Source organism: Scylla paramamosain, chromosome 41, assembly GCF_035594125.1.
Source record: "Scylla paramamosain isolate STU-SP2022 chromosome 41, ASM3559412v1, whole genome shotgun sequence".
Classification (NCBI taxonomy): domain Eukaryota; kingdom Metazoa; phylum Arthropoda; class Malacostraca; order Decapoda; family Portunidae; genus Scylla; species Scylla paramamosain.
Window position 1 is genome coordinate 9,149,467 of NC_087191.1, and position 23,606 is coordinate 9,173,072.

The 23,606-nt window shown below is 37.3% G+C and overlaps 1 protein-coding gene across 1 annotated transcript in view; it reads right to left on the reverse strand.

Annotated features, from left to right (window-relative positions):
• LOC135092943 (uncharacterized) overlaps positions 1-23,606 on the reverse strand; it is a 40,031-nt gene that overhangs the window by 10,480 nt on the left and 5,945 nt on the right. Inside the window, exons 2-3 of the mRNA XM_063991763.1 lie at positions 3,506-3,666; positions 2,707-2,830 (exon numbers count right to left, since the gene is read on the reverse strand). Coding sequence (XP_063847833.1) covers positions 2,707-2,830; positions 3,506-3,538 — 157 coding nt within the window. The 5' untranslated portion in view covers positions 3,539-3,666. The remainder of the gene's footprint in view (positions 1-2,706; positions 2,831-3,505; positions 3,667-23,606) is intronic.

Genomic DNA, 23,606 nt, shown 5'->3' on the forward strand with positions numbered 1-23,606 from the left:
ACTACAACCACTACAATTACCACCACCACTACTACTACTACTACTACTACTACTACTACTACTACTACTACTACTACTACTACTACTACTAGACTAAAATGCAAAACAAAACACGTATAAAAACAACACAGTTACCCTCACTTAATTGGTGCATAATCTAATTCACGTGCTGCCTCATTGTACACACAGCATGCATAAAAAACCCTTGCGTAATTCCAACCATTATTCTTATTTCCTAATTCTCGTTCATCATTTATTTTCCACCTTTCCCTTTTTCTTTTCTTTTTTTTTTTTTTTTGCTTTGTTTTTTGTGTAGTGTTGTTTTCTTCTTCCTAATCCGTGTTATTCTTTTTTTTTATTGTTTTTGTTTGTTATTATTTCTTTTTCTTCGTTTTTTTTCTTCTGCTTAATACTTCGTTTCTTTCGTATTTATTTTTTTTCGCTGCTTTATTGTTTTTCATTTGCTAATCGACCTATGTAGTATTCTTGCTTTTTGTTGTTGTTCTTCTTGCTTTTGTTGCTGTTGGTATTATTATTATTATTATTATTATTATTATTATTATTATTATTATTATTATTATTATTATTATTATTATTATTATTATTATTATTAAAATTACTATTATCATTACCATCATCATCATTCATCTTTATCATCATGTTGCTATTTTCTCCTTTTTTCTTCTTCAAATTATTATTATTATTATTATTATTATTATTATTATTATTATTATTATTATTATTATTACTAACTACTACTACTACTACTACTACTACTACTACTACTACTATCATTCTCGTTTTTTCTATATTCTTTTCCTGTTCTTGTTCTCATTATTATTACCACTGTTATCATTATTACCACCACCACCACCACCACCACCACCACCACACCAAATCAAGTGACAAAGGCAACACCAGCAAAGGCAGCAAAAATGAACCCAATCACACGTTGAGAAAGAGGCGAGAATACACACGAAAAATTCACCCACACAAGGGCTTCTCCACTGCGTCCTCCTCCTCCTCCTCCTCCAGGTAAACAATAAAACAATACGCGTTGCTCTTTTCCCCAAGCAATATCGCACTTAATAAAGGAAAGGACAGTCTGGGTTCTTTTTGAGTCCATTTGAGGTGTGAATTTACTATTTTTAGCGGGGGTGGTGTGCTGGGATGGAGAGAGAGAGAGAGAGTGGGACAGAGAAAGGAAACAATGCAGGCAGGTGGACAGACAGATAGACACACACACACACACACTCGGACCAAGTAACGAGAGAGAGACGGAAAGACGGAAAAAAATGAGAATAAACAGACGGACAGAGGACAGAGAGACAAAGACGGAATAAGAATAGACACAAAGAGAGAAAATATGACAAAAAACTTAGACACCCAAACAAAGACAGACAGACAAACAAACAGACAGACAGACAGAAAGACACCCAGACACACACACACACACACACACAGAGACAGAACCACCGTATCAAACAAACAGAAAAAAAGACAGCTAGAGAGAGAGAGAGAGAGAGAGAGAGAGAGAGAGAGAGAGAGAGAGAGAGAGAGAGAGAGAGAGAGAGAGAGAGAGAGAGAGAGAGAGAGAGAGAGAGAGAGAGAGAGAGAGAGAGAGAGAGAGAGAGAGAACTCATACAGGTAAGTAGATGTTCCCATTCACCTGTTAAGATTTCTGAGAGAGAGTGAGAGGGAGAGGGAGAGTGAGAGGGAGAGGGAGAGGAAATGAAATTAGAGTGGAGGAAAAAGGTGGCCTCAATAGGCAGGATTTTAGTGTATGAGAGAGAGAGAGAGAGAGAGAGAGAGAGAGAGAGAGAGAGAGAGAGAGAGAGAGAGAGAGAGAGAGAGAGAGAGAGAGAGATCAGCCTCATGTGAATTCTAAGACAATTTACTCCTGTTTCCTCCTCCTCCTACTCCTCCTCCTCCTCCTCCTCCTCCTCCTCCTCCTCCTCCTCCAACTACTACGCTTCGTCTTCCATTCGGGCTTTCTAAACTTCCTCCCTTGAGAAAGAGAGAGAGAGAGAGAGAGAGAGAGAGAGAGAGAGAGAGAGAGAGAGAGAGAGAGAGAGAGAGAGAGAGAGAGAGAGAGAGAGAGAGAGAGAGAGAGAGAGAGAGAGAGAGAGAGAGAGAGAGAGAGAGAGAGAGAGAGAGAGAGAGAGAGAGAGAGAGCAGAACCCAGCCTCTCTCTGTCTTCTTTCTGCCGAGAGAAACCTGCGAAGGGATCTGTTTTTTTTTATTTTCGTGACAATACAATAGAAGGAGGAGGAGGAGGAGGAGGAGGAGGAGGAGGAGGAGGAGGAGGAGGAGGAGGAGGAGGAGGAGGAGGAGGAGGAGGAGGGCTGTTTTTCTATGTACGATATTGTGAAAAGAGGAACGTTTTGCAATGAAGGGAAGGGGAGAGGGGAGATGATAAATAAGGAGGGAATAGGGGAGGGGAGAAGAAATAAAGGAGAATAAAGGAGAGGAGAAGGAAGAAGAGGAGGTGAATTTTTCTCCTCTATTGTTCAAAGGTAGGTATGTAGATTTTTTTAGTGGGTGATCTCTCTCTCTCTCTCTCTCTCTCTCTCTCTCTCTCTCTCTCTCTCTCTCTCTCTCTCTCTCTCTCTCTCACATCAACCCTTCCCTTCCCTCTCCCTCTCACACCTCTCATCACCTCTCACTTCCCCGGGCCTGTATCTCCGTATCTTTTAATTAACTCACCTGTAAACACATGCACGGTCACGTTGGCAGGTGTGGCCAGGTGGGGCTCACAACTGTAGGTGCCAGCATCTGAGGGGCGCACCCGAGTCACGACAAGGTTACTGGTGTAGTTGTGATGCTGTACCTGTGATGGGAGAAGAGAAAGAGAGGTACGTATGATAGGTAGCTGTGTGTGTGTGTGTGTGTGTGTGTGTGTGTGTGTGTGTGTGTGTGTGTGTGTGTGTGTGTGTGTGTGTGTGTGTGTGTGTGTGTGTGTGTGTGTGTGTGTGTGTGTGTGTGAGTGTGTAAGGAAATGTGACGAGCGCATGAGATTATTAAATAAGCTGGATAAACTAAAAAAAGAAAAGAAAGAAAAGAATGAATAGAAAATATGACAAGACAAGAGAGATTACACAAAAAAAAATAAAAGTGAAATAAAAACAATATGAGAGTAAATGAATGACAAAACAAAAAAAACGGAATAGAAATAAATTTAAAAAGCAAAGCAAGGGAAGAGACACCACTGAATAGAAATTAAAAGAGAAAAAGAATGATGCAAAAAAAGAAAAACAATCCCTTGACACACATACACACACACACACACACACACACACACACACACACAAAACATTTACTCACTTCCTTCAATCTTTCCTTCCATCCTACACACAAACTTTCTATCCTTCCCTCTTTCCTTCCTTTCCAACCCACTAAACCACCCACGCAACTCACCTACCACTCAACTAACCCAACCTACCTCAATCAGTACCCACTCTTACCACACCTATCTACCTTCCATCCCCCCCCCCCAAGTACACACCTCAAGGGAATGCTGACGGGCATAGTTAACCATCGTAGCGTTGTGGTACCAGAAAATATATACTGGAGGAGAGGCAGCGTATCTGACGTGACATTCCAGAGCCAGCTTGGACCCTTCCTCGATGTGTACTTCCGTAGGGCCGCTCACCACTGCCTCGGCTTCTGCAGGAGGGAGAATAGAAAGGTTAGTACAGGGGAAGAAGGGATGTTAATGTTTTTAAGGTTGTAGGGTTGTGATAAAGGGTTAGTATGGGGTGTGGGTGGTTGTTGTGGGTGAGATGAAGGGGCTGGAGTGCGGTGGAGGTGGTGGTGGAGGAGGAAGAGGAAGAAGTGTTAGAAGAAGAAGAAGAAGAAGAAGAAGAAGAAGAAGAAGAAGAAGAAGAAGAAGAAGAAGAAGAAGAAGAAGAAGAAGAAGAAGAAGAAGAAGAAGAAGAAGAAGAAGAAGAAGAAGAAGAAGAAGAAGAAGACCACTACCACCATCACCAACATCAACAATAATCTTAACCAACTAATTTCTTTTCACGTGTCAAGTATTCTCTCTGACAACACAGAGAGAGAGAGAGAGAGAGAGAGAGAGAGAGAGAGAGAGAGAGAGAGAGAGAGAGAGAGAGAGAGAGAGAGAGAGAGAGAGAGAGAGAGAGAGAGAGAGAGAGAGAGAGAGAGAGAGAGAGAGAGAGAAAACACATACAATCCAACTCCCCAAATAAAAAAAAAATCATAGAAAACTCTCGGAAGAGCCACCAACTCAAACTTTCAAACTGAGCAAGGGACGAGATAAAAGATTCAAGCGTACGAGACAGGCAGGGCAGGAGTGACAGGTAACTGGGAGAGGTATGGGATATTTAACACCTGTCCACAATAAAAAGGTCTGGAGACATGCAGGTATGGGGGTATGGAAGGAAGGAGGTGAAAATACTAGTTGACTTACAAATGGATTTTTCTCAGGTATAGAAGTGAATATTTTAAAATCTGTGTTGGTAAAGGTGTGAATTATTTTGTCCTGTGTGGTCTCTTGTTACTCATTCATATACTAAATACACAGTAGTAGTAGTAGTAGTAGTAGTAGTAATAGTAGTACTAGTAGTAGTTTATTGACAAAAAAAAAAGAAAACATTGCAGGTAACACAATTTTTTGTTTTGTTTAGCTTGAAAAGAACACAAAACTAAATGAACCCAACCTTTCTACTAAGCCACACACACACACACACACACACACACACACACACATACATTTCACAGTTATTTTTCCTGTAACTATTCCTGTGTGTGTGTGTGTGTGTGTGTGTGTGTGTGTGTGTGTGTGTGTGTGTGTGTTGAGAGGTCAGCCTTATGAATAAATGAACCCGGAATGAACGTAAAGTCGTAAGGTAAAGTCGTAAGTCCTGCTTCACGTAAAAAATAATGATGTAAAAAAAAAAACACCAAAGCGAACAAAGCAAAACTGTAAAAAAAAAAAAAAATAATAAATAAAAAACAAATATATCAATACTACAAACATTAAAAACAAAAATATAAAAAAATAATACACACACACACACACACACACACACACACACACACACACACACACACACACACACACACACACACACATACATACACACACACACACACACACATACACACACACACACACACACACACACACACACACACACACACACACACACACACACACACACACACACACCACTACCACTCATTAACCAAACAATCATCACCACATCTTTTAACAACACCACAACATGCTCCCCTGTGTATGTGCGTGTGCGAGTATGTGCGTGTGTGTGCGAGTGTGCGTGTGTATCTTAACCAGGCGAGGCGTGCGTGCGTGCGTGAGTGATGGCAGTGTGTCAACGCGCGGTAAGTAAATGAAGGTAATGATATCTAGGTGGCTGAGGGAGGCTGTTCCTTCAGGATAGGCAGGTAAGCAGGAAGAGGAGGAGGAGGAGGAGGAGGAGGAGGAGGAGGAGGAGGAGGAGGAGAAGTGTTTGTCATCTAGAATAAAGTGACAAAGAGAATATAAGAGGCGGTGGAGAAGCGAAGGTAAGCGAAGGTAAGGTATGAGTTTATTAATGAATGGCACGTGCTAGAGAGAGAGAGAGAGAGAGAGAGAGAGAGAGAGAGAGAGAGAGAGAGAGAGAGAGAGAGAGAGAGAGAGAGAGAGAGAGAGAGAGAGAGAGAGAGAGAGAGAGAGAGAGAGAGAGAGAGAGAGAAACATACATATAAAAAAACACTACAACATTTAGTAAAACACTTAAAAAAAAAGAAAAAAATCGTGAATGTTATATATTTTGCCTTTGTTGTTGTCATTATTTTTTTTTTTTGCATTTTCTTCTATTTTTGTGAAGGAAACAAAATCGAATATGCACTTTTTTTTTGTTTTGTCTCATCAGGTTCGAATTTGCTAGGGTAACTTAATTATTTTCAATTAAGACAAGAGGGAAAGAAAGAAAATGGACGAGAGTAAGTTGGACACACACACACACACACACACACACACACACACACACACACACACACGTAAAACCTCGCATTTTTTCCTTAGAACTGCAAGGTAAACGAAAGTCCAGAAAGATGCAACGTAAATGAGACTGGAACGAGAAGAGGAGGAGGAAGAGGAGGAGGAGGAGAAGGAGGAGCAGAAGGAAGAGAAAGAAAAAGTAAGAAAAGTAAATGAAGGAAGGTAAGAGGTAAGAGAGGAAGAGATAGAGGAAGGAAGTCGAAAAGGAAAAGAAGGAGAAAGAGAAGGAAGAGAAATAGGAAAGGAGGGAGAAAGAGAAGGATGAAATAGTAAATGTCATACTACTACTACTACTACTACTACTACTATTACTGCTATAACTACCATCTTCATTATCATCATCGTCATTGGCCATTAATCACGTAAGTAATTACCTATCAGAATAAACTGGAAAGCATTTTTAAGGGGCAGTAAATGTTGTGTTCATTATTTCCCTTCTGTTCATGTGTTCGTGATGAAACAGAAAAATAACTTCAGCTCTAAAGGTTAATGTGTTTCTTTTTCTGTATTTTTGTATGATATTGTATTGTGTGAGTTTTGCTGTTCAGAAAATGCGATCTGTCTAACACACACACACACACACACACACACACACACACACACACACACACACACACACGAAAGGCACCCCAAATACATCCTTACTGAGAAATACATGTAAAGCACTCCTAAAAACACCATTAAAGACACGTAAACAATACTTAATACACCCTAAGACACGCCCAACATGACCTTGTTAAAATATATAAACACTCTCCACACACACACACACACACACACACACACACACACACACACACACACACACACACAAAACACTAATGACCAAAACATCCCATGACGTGTCCATGTTATCAGTCTAAACTTTCGTGAACTCTATCTGAACCGTGAAAAAAACCTAACCCTTTACTGAAAAAAACAACAGCAACATTTAATTACGCAAGATTTCTTTTCTATACGACCAAACCCACCCACTCCCTCTCTCTCTCTCTCTCTCTCTCTCTCTCTCTCTCTCTCTCTCTCTCTCTCTCTCTCTCTCTCTCTCTCTCTCTCTCTCTCTCTTTTCCCTCGCGCGTAATTGCATTTCATTAAGCCTGGACTAGTCTGGTCACCAAGTTTTCTTCATAATTACCTTGCATTACCTCGGGGCACCTTCACCATCAACTCCTGCCTAATTACAGCATCTCATCAACTCGTGGTCCCCAGCAAATCACGGGAGACGGAGGGGAAGAGGGAGGACAAGGGGAGACGGGGTGGGTGGGTACTAGGCATAGGGAAGAAAGGACAAACACACGGAAGGGGAGGAAGGGGAGGATAACAGGGATGGGGAACAAAGAAGAAATTAAGAAGTGGGAAGAAAAGGAACATAGGGGATAGACTGGGGGGAGATGGGATTAGGAGGACAGTGAGGGGAGGGAGAGGAAATGGGAAGAGGAGAGATTAAAAGGACAAGGGAAGGAAATGGATAACAGGGGGGAGGGAAGAGTGGGGAAAAAATGAATGGGAAGAAAGAAAGGAGGTAGGAAGAATAAAAAAAAGAGGAGATTGGAAGGAACAGAGATAAAAAGGAAAGAGGAAGGAAATGTTTGGGGAGATGGGAAGGATAGAATAAAAAAAAGTAAGAATGCTCAGAAGATGGGAAGAATAAAGAAAAGGGAGATAAAATAATGGAATAAGGAAAAAGTAGAGGAGTGGATAGGAAAAAATAAAGAAGAAAGCTAAAAAGTGGAAAGGAGGAGGAGGAGGAGGAGGAGGAGGAGGAGGAGGAGGAGGAGGATGAAAGACATACTAAAGGGAAAGTCGGTAGGATGAAGAAGGAACAGAAGGAAGGAAAATGGAGAAGAACGAAAAGAATGTAAAAAAAAAAAGAAAACACAAAGAAAAACAAGATGAAGTTAAGATGAAGGAGGAGTAAAGAAGGAAGGATGGAGAAGGAGGATGATAACGAAGGATGGGAGGGAGCAAGGGAGAAGAAGGATCCTGAGGGAGCTGTAAAAGGAAGAAAAGGAAAGAGGGAGAGTGATGTTGGGAAGAGAAGAAGGGAGGGGAAAATAGAATAGGAAGAGAACAGGAAGAGGGAAAGATTTTGAGGAGAAAGGAAGAGCGAAAAGGAGAAATAGGATAGAGAGAGGGAAAGAAGCTTGATGAAAGAGAGAAGGGAATGTTTGATGGAATAAAGAGAGGGAAATGTTAGGTGGAAGAGGTAGAAAGGAATGTATAGGGAAGAGGGAGGAAGGAGAATGTTTTGAGGGAAGAGAGAGAGAGAGAGAGAGAGAGAGAGAGAGAGAGAGAGAGAGAGAGAGAGAGAGAGAGAGAGAGAGAGAGAGAGAGAGAGAGAGAGAGAGAGAGAGAGAGAGAGAGAGAGAGAGAGAGATTGGTAAGAGTCTGAAAAATAAATGAGAGAATCCACATCGAGATAAATAATAAAGACTCACACACCTCTCTCTCTCTCTCTCTCTCTCTCTCTCTCTCTCTCTCTCTCTCTCTCTCTCTCTCTCTCTCTCTCTCGGGTACATTTTCAAAGGCAGGAATAATGTTTACATATCGTATAAATCTAAATTGCTTGTTGTTGTTGTTGTTGTTGTTGCTGTTGTTGTTGTTGTTGTTGTCATCATATTACTATTTACTCGTTTTTTATCCTTCTACTTTTCCTCCTTTTCATCATCATTATCACCACCACCATTATTACCATCATCATCCTGCTCCTCTTCCTCCTCCTCCTCATCACCATCACCACCATCACCACGACCATCACCACGACCATCACCATTACCACCATCCTACCCTTACCCCCTCCTCATCACCACCACCACCACCACCACCACCGTAAGATAGAGTAAGGTCATCACTTTTTCTTAATCACAACTCTTGGCTCACACTAACTACTCAACCAGTAATGCCTTAATGAATGCAGATTAGTCGGCCGCCTGTCAATCACCGCTAATTTACCCAAGAACCGTGAGTGTTAATATCTGGGTCATAACTGCTTTTATTATTGTTGTTCGTGTCGTTATGTTTGTGTCCGTGTGTTCGTGTTTTTTAATTATTTTTTTATATTTATTTATTGTATTGTTTATCTGTGTGTGTTTGTGTGTTTTTTTGTTTTTTTTATTTGCGTGGTTGTGTTTCTGATTTCTTTTTTTGTATTTTTGTGGCTGTGTTTTCTTTTTTTTTTTCTCTGTGTGTGATTATATTTGTGTTTCTTTTTTAAATTTGTTTTCTGTTCACATTTCTCTTTCTTCTTATCATCGTTATTTATTTGTATTTTTTTATTTGTTCTTTTCTAATTAGTGTCGTTATTCTTAAGAACATGACAACGATAATAACGACAAAATATCAATACGAATAATAACTACTACTACTACTACTACTACTACTACTACTACTACTACTACTACTGCCACTGTCACAACGCCCCGTACATTAATTCAAGACACACTTTACAGCCCTCTAAAATTTGTACCTTCTCCTCCAACAAACTAAAGAAGGTGGAAAAAAGTGAAGAAAATTGTGCTCTTGAAGATTAGGAGAGAGAGAGAGAGAGAGAGAGAGAGAGAGAGAGAGAGAGAGAGAGAGAGAGAGAGAGAGAGAGAGAGAGAGAGAGAGAGAGAGAGAGAGAGAGAGAGTATCTTTCGCTTAAAAAAAAAGAAAATCTCAAATTCATCATAGCATTCTTGAAATACAGAAGAAAACAAAGATAATACTAACAAATAAATAAATAAATAAATAAATAAATAAATAAAATAGATTCCAATATAAGTTAAAATAAAAAAAAGATAAAATGTACCAAAAGAAAAAAAGAAATTTGAAATATATATACAATTCCTAGTTTTTAAAGGGCAAGGCACAATGATTTCAATACACCTTCGTCTTCTCTCCTACAGGCACCCTAAAACAGTCCCTAGAACGCAACACACCCTTAAAATGGACACTCTTAAATCCCTCTGCTCATTTACCTATTCTCTTTACCTTTATCACCGTGAATAGCTTAATAACACCCTTTATCCAGGACTGGTGTCCTAAAAGACAGGTACACTAAAATATCACAAACACACCTTTAAAATACCAGTACCTTATAAACACCTTTTTCATTTACCACTCAAGAATAAGGAGGTCCAAATTTCCCCTTTTATTATTATTTTCTCTCCTTCTTCGTTTTTTACAGGTATTCAAAACTATGGCTAAGTGACATCTTGAAAATATTAACACCTTATAAACATCTTTTCATTTATCTATTAACCCTTTTTGCCAATAGGAATAAATAAGTTTCCCTTTATCATCTTCTTTTTCTTGCTCCTCTTCGTCACCTTCTACAAGTATTCAAAACTATCATTTAGACACCTTAATCATACTAACATCTTTTGAATGCCTTTTCAGTTACCTATTAACCCTTTTAACTGTAAGAATACGTAGGCTCAAATTCCCCTCTATCATCTTCTTCTTCTTCGCCTTCTACAGAAATCCCAAAACATCACTTCAGCACACCTTGAAATTACCAACACCTTATAAAACACCTTTTCGCTTACGTATCTACCCCTTTACCAAACCCTTCTTCATCTCCTCCTCCTCCGCCGTCGCCTTCTACAGGTATTCCAAAATATCACTTTAAGACACCCTCTCTAAAAAGCCTTTCGATTTATCCATCCATCCCTTTTGGCACTAAGAATAAATGACTAAAAAAACTCTATGGCCCTTCGTCTTCGCCTTCTTCAGGAATTAACGGTGTGATGGCGCGTCGCTCATGTGCCTGTTATTCCATCGTAAACATGAAGGAAGCGGAGCCGTAAAGTAAAGGGGCGAATTTCTCCTCATCGTTGGCTCATAAAATATTGGGAGCGGCGCCAGTAAAGAGAGGTGGTGGTGGTGGTGGTGGTGGATGGCTTACGTGGCGGTACTTATTCTCTCTCTCTCTCTCTCTCTCTCTCTCTCTCTCTCTCTCTCTCTCTCTCTCTCTCTCTCTCTCTCTCTCTCTCTAGCGTCTTCTTCAAAGTTCTCTGCTTAACTTGCTCTCTCCTTTTCTTTTCTCTAGTTTCCGTGTGTGTGTGTGTGTGTGTGTGTGTGTGTGTGTGTGTCTAGCATGACTAGTTCTCTTTATTTATTTGTATATCTTGTTTAATCTCTTCTTTCCTCACTTCTCAATTTTTTTTTTTTCACTTTATTTCTTTTTCTTTCCTTTCCTTTTTTCTTTAATTTACTCTAGTTTTCCCTTCGTTCGTTTCTTTGTTTTACTTCTCTTTTCTTATTTTCTCCCTACCTTCCTTCTCCTCCCTACCCCGCCTCTCTCTCTCTCTCTCTCTCTCTCTCTCTCTCTCTCTCTCTCTCTCTCTCTCTCTCTCTCTCTCTCTCTCTCTCTCTCTCTCTTTCCACCCTCCTCCAGAATATGACATTTGCGTGACAAAGACACACACACACACACACACACACACACACACACACACACACACACACACACACACACACACACACACACACACACACACACAGAGGCAGACAGCAACGTAAAGGTTTTCCAGCATAGTTTAACTCAGCCAACGATTCCAAATTCAATTATACATTCATTAGTACATTAGCATAATTTGTCACCTGATACACAGCCTGCCTTTAATGTCCTCAAGCACTAAGAGTCCAATTCGCATACATTACTATAGGAAAAAATATGTAGAACGTGGGATTAACTATTTCACTATTGGTCAGTCTTTCCTATAAGTATTTGCTTCTTTTAACTTTTTTCACTGCTATATGAAGCTATTAAAACCACCAGAAGCAGTGTTTTGAAATTTTTATTAGCATCTACAAGAAAGAATTTGATGAAAAAAAAAAGAATAGATTTTGCAATTTTTACCCAGTTTAAACATCGGAGGTGGCTGTAGAACAAGTAAAGATGTCTCAGAGTGATTGGTAATTAGAGAAAGATGCGCCAATTAGCAGTCAAAGGGTTATAAGACATTGTTTTGTACGTACAGTCACGGCCGAAAGTTTGTTCACAAGCCGTTTTCTTTTCCACTAATTTAACAGTCTTGTCTCAGTCCTAAGTCCTCCGCTGTGTTGCCTGTCACCTTACAAACCCCGAGAGGTGAAAGGTGCCAAGATCAGAGGACGTAAGACTGAAGGCACACGTTAAACACGGTGGAAATGAGAGAGTCACGCTACAAGATTTCTGGCTGCCTACTTCAGAAACTTAGTAAAGGTGAAATTAACCTCATTTTTTTTCTTCTATGTCCGTCCACATGATTTATTACAGTGATGTGAATGGTGAAAGATGATCATAGTAGTGGAAGTGTTAATTAATGTTCTGAGGCATACTTAACCCTAACCTAACCTAACCTAACCTAAACTAACCTAACGTAACATAACCTAACCTAAACTAACCCAACCTAACATAACCTAACCTAACCTAAATTAACCTAACCTAACCTAGAAATTGCCTGGGTGCTAGTGATGAGTGGGCTGTAAATGGCTGTTTTTTTTTCTTTTTTTTTATGCAAGAGAGGTACAGGCTAAGGGCTACAGAAAGACAAAAAAAAAAAGTCTTCTTGAGTGCCAGTTCCCAAAGCGAGAACGAAAAATAAAAAAATAAATAAATCATCGAAAATTGGAGGATGAGTGTTTTGAAACCTCCATATTGACACAGAGAGAGTAAAGGTAAGTGTTAAAAATATAAACATAAAAAACACAGGATTAATTTAGTAAGACATGCATGAATAGGCAGATATTATTAGTACTGGTAATGTGTGCACTGTAAAAAAAAAAAAATAAAATAAAATATTGAGCATTACTAGAGGTATCTGTGCTTTGTATGTGTGTGTGTGTGTGTGTGTGTGTGTGTGTGTGTGTGTGTGTGTGTGTGTGTGTGTGTGTGTGTGTGTGTGTGTGAATGCACGTGAATATATATATATAGTTTGGGAGGCTCTATCCCTTTAATGTATTTTAATTAATGGTATGCTATTAAAAAATGCGAATGATTTGCATAGTTTCCTTGTATTCATGTGAGAGAGAGAGAGAGAGAGAGAGAGAGAGAGAGAGAGAGAGAGAGAGAGAGAGAGAGAGAGAGAGAGAGAGAGAGAGAGAGAGAGAGAGTAAGCAAAATCACTAATTCAAATCTGTTAATTCATAATATTATCGTCTTATTTATTTCACTGATAAGCTCTTTGACACCTAATCTCTCTCTCTCTCTCTCTCTCTCTCTCTCTCTCTCTCTCTCTCTCTCTCACACACACACATAATCAACAGGCTAATATTACATTCAAGAGTCTACTGATATTTAATTCCCAAACACATAATCAAATTACAGGAGGAAAAAATCCTATAAAATATTCACATAAATTCCTTTCCACAATATTGTTTGAAACCTCACACAAAGGGGACACGAGAGAGAGAGAGAGAGAGAGAGAGAGAGAGAGAGAGAGAGAGAGAGAGAGAGAGAGAGAGAGAGAGAGAGAGAGAGAGAGAGAGAGAGAGAGAGAGAGAGAGAGAGAGAGATTCACAATAAAAAAATAATGATAATAAAAAAGGGGAAACCAACACTCACAACAATAACACACACACACAAAAAAAATACAAAAATAAGAACAACTTAGCCAATAAACACGCAAGGCAGTCAATACGAAGGGATCACAAAGGAAGGCAAAGAAGGAGCAAGCAGCAGCAGACCTATTGGGCCTTATGAGACAGTGATAAGACTACACTATGAGAGCTCAAGGATGTAGGATAGTGAAGAAGAAGGTTCCTCCCCACCCACTGATTATTATTATTATTATTATTATTATTATTATTATTATTATTATTATTATTATTACTACTACTACTACTACTACTACTACTACTACTACTACTACTACTACTACTCTTATTACTATTTTTGCTATTGTTTATTATTATTATTATTATTATTGTTATTATTATTATTATTATTATCATTAGTAGTAGTAGTAGTAGTAGTAGTGGTATGTTCTTATTACGAGAATTTATAAGTGAACTCTACTACTTAACACTTAAATATTGATCGGTAAATTGCTTTAAAGGATTGTTCGTTCAATAAAACTAAATTTAAGTAAGTGTTTGCAAGATTTTATTTTTTTTTCGTTGGGGGAAAGTTTAATTTTAGTTTATTATTATTTTTTTTTTCATTTTAAGTGTGTGTGTGTGTGTGTGTGTGTGTGTGTGTGTGTGTGTGTGTGTGTGTGTGTGTGTGTGTGTGTGTGTGTGTGTGTGTGTGTGTGTGTGTGTGTGTGTGTGTATGTCAGTGTTCAATTTCTTTTCTACTGTTTACCTTTTTTTCAGCTTTGGAGATAAAATTGTGATCGATCATTCCATTTATCTGTCTGTCTACCTGTCAATTGGCGGTTCTCTCTCTCTCTCTCTCTCTCTCTCTCTCTCTCTCTCTCTCTCTCTCTCTCTCTCTCTCTCTCTCTTGCCAGGTAAGAAAAAAGGAAATACGCACTGTGGGCAGATCTTGAGAGGATAAGAGAGAGAGAGAGAGAGAGAGAGAGAGAGAGAGAGAGAGAGAGAGAGAGAGAGAGAGAGAGAGAGAGAGAGAGAGAGAGAGAGAGAGAGAGAGAGAGAGAGAGAGAGAGAGATACCACACTGAGTTCGATTGAAAGTTATCTAACACACACACACACACACACATTTCAGATGACTCAGCCAGACAGCAGAAGACACACACACACACACACACACACACACACACACACACACACACACACACACACACACACACACACACACACACACACACACACACAGGTCATGAAAATTAGCACACACTCACATCATATGACTCGAAACACACACGCACACACCGCTGCACGAAATTGTATACACGCTCATGGAGATTTATTCATATCCTCACGCACACACGTACATGGAAAAACCGAGACACTGGCATGACACACACACACACACATACACATACAGACGTACGTACATACCATAATGATAACCTTTAACATTTTAACAAGAAAGAAATGAGTTGTGTTCTATCCCTAAGTCCCAAAAGTAATAAAAGAGAGAAAAGAACGAAATGAAAGAAAAAATATAGTAGTGAAGGAGGAACATGCATGAAAAGGGAAGAATTTAAACTTTTTTATCACAATGATGGATAAGAATACTCATTATTTTCTGTCCCTCCTTAGAAACATTCCTTTTTGTATTTGATTTAATTTTTGTCAGAGAGAGAGAGAGAGAGAGAGAGAGAGAGAGAGAGAGAGAGAGAGAGAGAGAGAGAGAGAGAGAGAGAGAGAGAGAGAGAGAGAGAGAGAGAGAGAGAGAGAGCCACGTGTAGGATTAATAGTTTCTTGCAGTTTCCTTTTTACTAGAAAGAGAGAAGCCATATACATTTTCACTACAGAGTTTACTAGAAAATAAATTACTAGAAACCTACAAGAAATACTTATATTATAAACATCTTTACTACAGATATTTTTACTAGGGACAGTTTTATTAGACTTTACTAGAAACATTTTTTTACTTTTTTTTTATCATACTTTTACGTATTATTTTTTTTTACCATTCTTTTACATATTTTTTTTTTTTTTTTTTTTTACCATGAAAACACTTGTACTTGAAACATTTTTACAAGAAACACAAGAGAGAAAGAAGGAAGAAACACATTGACTAGAGAAGCAGAGGGGAACTACCACGTGTAAGTCCTCTAGATTTTTAGTTTCCCCTTTGTTATCAGGTGAAGAAAGACTGAAAAAAGGCAGAAGAAAGTGGACTATAGAATGAAAAAGAACGTGTTAAAAGAAATGTGGCTGCTCCGGGGATTTAACTGTATTCCTTGTCCTTGCATAATCTGTAAACTGTAAACGACTGTAAATTCTGAACTTCCTGCCTGCTTCTGTATTTCCCTCTTCCTATGACTTGAACTCTTTTACATGGGGAGTGTTCAAGACAAATATCCTACAACTGTGGATAATCTATTTGGCTATTCTGTTTGGGTCTTTGCGAGTCTTTTTTCTTTCTTTTTGTCCTACATGAAAAATAAAAAAGAATGATGAAGGAGAGAAGAGCGTCAGGATGTCACCATATTTCTTTCACTTTCATTGCATAACAAGGGAATGACTGCAAACGAGCGGAGAGAAGGGTGTAGTTAATTCTTTTAATGCTACGGTCTGTCTTTATTAACATACTTCACTAAAACCTGTTAGCATGGACACGGAGGAAAAAGTTGAGAAAATAGGAAAGCTTCAAAAGAAAAAGAGAATAAGAATTTAGCTATTTTTTTTTCTAAGCTACAAAAGAAATTTAAGAGACAAGTTGTACAATGTTTGTCTAAAAAAGGTGTAGGTTATTATGCGGAAAACTGTAGGAGAGAGAGAATAGGAAGTTACGGAAGAAAAGGAGAGAAGAAGTTAAATGTTTTTCTTTTCAAGCTACAAAAGAATTTATGAGGACAAAAATGTGTCTAGAAAAATGTGTAGGTGGTTGTGGGAAGAAAATTATAGGAGAGAGAACAAAAGTTACGAAAAAAAAAATCAAGAAATAAAAGTTGACTATTTCTTTTGTAAGCAACTGAGAAAATTAACAGACCAGTACAAAAATGTCAAAAAAAAAAAAAAATATGTGGGTGATTAAGGGAAAATACTGCCCAAGAATGAAAAAAAAAGATTAAAAAAGAATTCTAGGCAATATATCTTTCTCATTACGCATTCCTGAAGGCAAGTAAAATATGTAGAAATCTCGTTTTCTTTATATTTTTACTTCTTTTTTTTTTTTTCAATGAACATGGAGTCGGGAATTTCTCTGGTGTATAATTATTAGTATCTTGACGCAGAGTAAATAATGCAGGTCTTGAAATGCCTCATAAAACACGTTAAAGAGTTACCATTATGATTATTACTTTTTACTTCGTGGAACATTGCGTCACGCCTTACACGGTTTTCTCAAGACAGTGTTGCTTCTTGAAATGCAGTGAAGAGTGTTTGATTAAAGAAAGAGTTAAAGGAAACAGAAACGCACGCTAGAGAAAGAACGAAAGAGAGGAAAAGAAATACAGAAGGAGGTAAGAAAAGAAGAACAAATAAGAAACTGTCTCGTATTTGCTGTATTTCATTATTTTGTTATTATTATTGTAGTGCTAAGTATGTATAGTGTTAAATAATACTATCAGAAGCTTTTTAAATCATTCCATATTCAACGTGGAATTTTAAGCCTTTCTGTAAATATCTGTATCTGTAAATAAATATCTTTTCTGTAAATAAAAAAAAAGTAAGGAAGAAAGAAAGGAAAAAAAAAAACAAAAGAAGGATAGGAGAAAGCTTATCCAAGAAGCGAGCAGCAGATGTAGAAATAGAAGAAAGGGAATGGAAAAAAGACAAGATAAAGAAAGAAGTAGAAAGTGAATAGAAACAAACGTTACAGAAAGAATAAAACGGAGAGAAAGAGAAAAGAAGAGAAAGGAACATAAGAAGAATCAGTAAGAAAGTAAGAAAGAGAGGAAGGAAGGGAAAAGAAACACGTTAGAGAAAAATGAAAGGGAGAGAAAGAGAAAAAGAAGATAAAAAGAACATAAGAAGGATAAGTAGGAAAGTAAGCAAGAGAGGAAGGAAAGAAAACAAAAGAAAGACAGAAAAGACCTTGTCAAAGAAGCGAGAAACAAAGAAATGAAAGGAAAGAAATAGAAAAACAAGACAATAAAAGAGAAAGAAACAAATATGCAGAACAGAAAAAGAAAAAGACAATTCAGAAAGCATGACACGAAGGAAAGAAATATACGCTGATAAACAAATCAAAAGTGACAAACAGGAAGAAGATCAAGAGAAAGAAAGAAAGAAAAAAAAACTGAAATAAAAAAAAGGGAGAAAGACGAGACGCATCAACATAAAAACTTCAACAAAAGGAAGAAAAAAAAGGAAAAAAAATCACGTAAAGTAGAATAAAGTCAACAATAAGAAAACAAATAAAAAAGATGGAGAAGTTAGATAGAAAAAACACACGTAAAGAAGAAAAATAAGAATATACAACAGCAGTAAATACGCAGATAAATAGAAAAAAAAGTAGGAAAGATAGAATAAAAAGTAACACTGAAGTAAAAAAAGTAGAAGATAGGAGAATAATAAGTACGTAGATCAAAAAAAAAAAAAAAAAAAAACTGAAAAGGTAGATAGGAAAAAATTGCATTCGAAAAGAAGCAGAAGGAAGCACAATGATAAATAAGTGCATACATAACACACGATAAAAAAAAAAAAGACAGAACAGTTATAAACGTGTACATAAATAAATAGAAAAGCTACCAAAAAAAAAAAAAAGAAAGAAATACAAGATAGAACAGTAAAAGGCAAATAAGAAAAGTAGAGTTTATTGTACGTTTAAATTACTTTATTCATTTATTATCGCATATAATTTAAGTTTAAAAGTCATTTTGTCAATATACTTAAATAATAATAATAATAATCTCTCGCCTCTCTCTCTCTCTCTCTCTCTCTCTCTCTCTCTCTCTCAGACAGGTAAGAGTAGCGCCCCCCGTCACCTTAATGAGTCCCGTAACACCTGCACGAAACACCTGGCCCGCACACGCACAGGTAAGCACGCGGCAATGATCGAGGCGCCGTGACGTGTTTTCTGGGAAGTGGGAATTAATGGCGGCGGCGGCGGCGGTGGTGATGGTGGTGGTGGTGGTGATGAAGTGGTGGTGCTGGTGGTTGTAATAGTACCGTAAGTAATAATAGGAGGAGGAGGAGGAGGAGGAGGAGGAGGAGGAGGAGGAGGAGGAGGAGGAGGAGGAGGAGGAGGAGGAGGAGGAGGAGGAGGAGGAGGAGGAGGAGGAGGAGGTCTCTGTTGCAATACATAAATAAATGGACAAATGAATGAATAAGTGAATGAATGACTAAATAAATGAATAAATGAGACTTATTCTAGTTTTGAGACTTACCAAATGGAGGAGGAGTAAAGAAAAAGAAGACGAAGAAGAAGACGAAGAAGAAGACGAAGAAAAAGCAGATGATGGAGAGGGACAAGGACAAGAAGAACAAGAACAAGAAGAAGGAAGGGGGATTAAAACACAAAGAAAAGAACAAGGACAGGGACAAGAAAAAAAAAAGAAGAAGCAGAATAAGAAAAAGAACACGAAGAAGAATGAAGAATAACATGAAGGAAAGGAAAAACAGCAGGAACAAGAGACTATTACCCCCAAAAACAACAACAACAACAACAACAACAATAATAATGATAATAATAATAATAATAATAATAATAATAATAATAATAATAATAATAATATCCACACACTCATTCCTCGTACAAAAGAAAATGAGCATTCAAGCAACACTGGAGAGATTACGCAACATTACAACACAACACTGAAAAATTAATGACAACAAACCCATCATGGGAACTTTAATTACTGGTAACTTTTATTATTTTTATTATTATTATTATCATTATTATTATTATTATTATTATTATTATTATTATTATTATTGTTGTTGTTGTTGTTGTTGTTGTTGTTATTGATGGTGTTGTTGTCGTTGTTGTTGTTGTTGTTGTTGTTGTTGTTGTTTGTTTGTTTGTTGTTGTTGTTGTTGTTTTGGTAGTTGTTTAAGCTACTACTACTACTACTACTACTACTACTACTACTACTACTGCTACTACTACTATTACTACTTCCACTACTACTATAATAACAACAAAAATATCAACAACAACAACAACAACAACAACAACAACAAACCATCACCACTATCACCACCACCACCACACCACCACCACCACCACCATCTCCAACCCTTTGTCTTGACGTATGCAAATGAGGAGCTGGAGACTGAACGAGTGTCTTGCTTAGATAATTTATAAAACTCAGTCACCTTGAAGTAATGACAATAATTCTACACACAAAACTATTTCACGTTTTTTTTTCATGCTTTGTGAAAAAAAAATGGCAAAATAGAGCGAGGCAAGATATTAAGGCGTACTGAATTGTGAGGAAGAAAAAAAAATAAAGACAAAAAAAAAAACGCGACACAAAGAACGGGTGAAGAAAAGTGGGGTAGAAAAAAAAACTATGAGGGAACGTTTCAAGTTTATCGAAAAAAAAGGATGATGAAAAAAAGAAAAGATAGAAAAAAAGAGGAGGAGAAGAGAGAAAAATACTTAGTGATATTATGAAGGGAAATGCATCGGAGAATATGCTAAACTGAAAAACAAAAAAAAAAAAAAAAAAAAGGAAAGTGGAAAGAAAAATATGAAGAACATGGCAAAAGGTTTAAGAAAGTTAATGTGCGAAACAAGAAACAGTGAATAAAGAAAAAAATAAATAAAAGAAGAGGGGCTAATACAAGAGGATGATCAAAAAAATATAAAAGATGAAAAGAGCAGGAAGGAAGAGTAAAAATAAATAAATAAATAAATAAATAAATAAATAAATAAATAAATAGAAGAATTAATAAAATCCAATAAAAGATAAATAGGAAACAGTAGATCAGTGGAGAGAAAAGTGAGAGATAAAACTGAAGAACAAATAAGAAACAGGAGTAAAAAGCGAACAGGGAACACCAAGTAAAAAAAAATAAATAAACAACGAAACAGAAAAAAATAAGACACAAAGAAAAGAAAAGGAAAAAAAAACGAAATTTTCTGACAACGATAAATACAATGAAGAGACAAGATAAAGAATGAAGCAGAGAGAAAAAACAAAAAACAAAGAAAATAAGAAACAAGTGACAAAGGAAAGAACAAAGAGAAGCCAATATGACGTGGAGAGAGAGAGAGAGAGAGAGAGAGAGAGAGAGAGAGAGAGAGAGAGAGAGAGAGAGAGAGAGAGAGAGAGAGAGAGAGAGAGAGAGAGAGAGAGAGAGAGAGAGAAATTCCGTTAAATGAAAGAAAACAAAGAAAGAAAGTTACGTTGTGTTGAATTGTGGTAAATTGCGGTAAATTGTGGTGAATTGTGGTGAATATAAACAATACAATGCCACACCATCAATTCTGAACGTAATTAACCACACCAATTAATATTCTTTTGCCTTCATTTTTACGTTATTTTTCCTTTTTTTTCTAGTGATGATATATTATGACACCCAAACGAGGTAAAATGACTTTCTCTCTCTCTCTCTCTCTCTCTCTCTCTCTCTCTCTCTCTCTCTCTCTCTCTCTCTCTCTCTCTCTCCAGATGAAAAGACTTTGGAAACAATATACATTGAAAATTGTGTTGTGTTGTGTTGTGTTGTGTTGTGTTGTGTGTGTGTGTGTGTGTGTGTGTGTGTGTGTGTGTGTGTGTGTGTGTGTGTGTGTGTGTGTGTGTTGATTTCGTAAGCGTTTCAGGTTTAATTGAATTTGATGTCTTCGTGAGAAAGAACTTTGATAATCTCAGTCGCTCTATATAAACAAATAAATAGAAAAATGAATGAAGGAATAAGTGAATTGATATATAGAACTATAAAGAGAAAAATAAATAGGTAAATAAATAAATAAATAAATAAATAGCAGTTTATTAAGAGGACGACAAGAAGAAGAAGAAGAAGAAGAAGAAGAAGAAGAAGAAGAAGAAGAAGAAGAAGAAGAAGAAGAAGAACAACAACAACAACAACAACAACAACAACAACAACAACAACGAAAGGAGATACAGAGGATGCAAAAAAAAAATAAAATAAACCTTAAAACGAACACCCAAAAAACTTTAACATTTTCGTGCCCTAAAAACGAAAAAGTAAAAGAAAATAGGAAAAAAATAACACGACCATCATTAATACGAAGAAGGAAGAGGAGAAAATGACGCAATATAATCTTAAGCTCACGGAAGAAGAGGAGGAGGAGGAGGAGGAGGAGGAGGAGGAGGAGGAGGAGGAGGAGGACAGTGAGGAAGTGAGGTGGAGATAATCGGGATAAAGGAGACAAGGTGGTGTGAGAGAGAGAGAGAGAGAGAGAGAGAGAGAGAGAGAGAGAGAGAGAGAGAGAGAGAGAGAGAGAGAGAGAGAGAGAGAGAGAGAGAGAGAGAGAGAGAGAGAGAGAGAGAGAGAGAGGTAAAACAAGTAAAAGTCCAAAATAACGATGAACTTTGACCTTAAAAAAAAGAGAGGAGAGGAAAAGTCAATCTAACACGAGGCATCTCAGGTAAGGAAAAAAAAAAAAAAAGGCCACTTGTTTTAATTACAGCTTCTCACCTGCCTCGACAGCACACTAACAAAGGAGTATAAAGCCTCTAATGTTACCTCGAGGAAAAAAAGAATGGAAAGAATAGTTAGTAGTTAATTTAATGTACTAATATGAAATGTGTGATATACTGAATGGTTCGTGTGTGTGTGTGTGTGTGTGTGTGTGTGTGTGTGTGTGTGTTTGGCCGGGTGCAACAAATAATGATAAACAGTAATAAAGGGCACAGTAAATATTGCCTTTGGATTACGCTGCTATTTTATATGTGCAATTAAATAAGATAAAATATTTACTCTGTCTGGGAAAAATGCATAAAAATCAGAATTATAGTATTTTTTCTCTTCTTTTGAACTTTTTTTTTTTTTTGAGTGGTAAATTCGAAGGATTTTTCATCTCCCCGGTTTTTTATTGGCACAGTTTCCTTTACGCATGGAAAAAAAAAAAAGAGAGATTTTCCCCATCAATATAATCTTTATAATCTGTATACTATCAATTAGAAAATAAACAAGAAAAGAAATATAAACAACAATAATAACATATACTTTTTCTTTCTTATCCGTTATGAAAATACAGGAAGAAAAAAAAATACGAAGAATTGAACGAAAATATCTGGAAATCTGTCAAGGAAACTCGGTGGTCTTAAAACCTCCTTACAGAAAAATTAAAAAAAAAAAAAAAATTTGTATTAGTAATCCACATCAGATTCTCCCCCCAAAAAAGCCATGAAAATAACATCTGTAAATCATGCAGCAAAATTACCTGAAAAATAAATAAATAAAGAACTCTTCGTAAAATTCCTGAAAAAAATAAATAATAAATAATAATAATAATAATAATAATAATACAAGATTCCTACCACCACTTTTTACCGCCAATTTCTCTCACTACCAATTCCTTCCACAATACTTACTACCCAATCCTACCACCACCAATTCCTACACAATATTCCCACCACAACCAATTTCTACCCATGCCTTCCACCAATTCATGCACACAAACACACACACAAGAACCAACAACACTCAACAAGTACCCCTAAAAAAATCAGTCTCACAGAACACACTCCTCTCGTAGCTAATTTCAAGTCCAATGAAGAAAAGACCCCGGAAGGAAAAATATCAGAAAACTTTACCTGAAATGCCTAGATAGATTTGCGAGTCTTTTCATGTACATTGCAGTTCCTTGATTAAGTATTCAAACTCTCTCGGGGCTGACTGCAATTCCAGCAGCAGGAAGAGGAGGAGGAGGAGGAGGAGGAGGAGGAGGAGGAGGAGGAGGAGGAGGAGGAGGAGGAGGAGGGAGAGAGGTAGTGGATGTACGATTGAGGGTTTAAGGCAGAGATAAATACAAAGATGATGAGAGGGAGAGGTAAAAGAGGAGGAGGAAAATGGGAGGAAAGAAAAATTATTGGGGATGTTGAAGTGAGAGGAAGGAGGGGAAAGACTAGAGTACGAAAATTATGTAGAAGGGAAGGGAAAAACAAATAAATAGG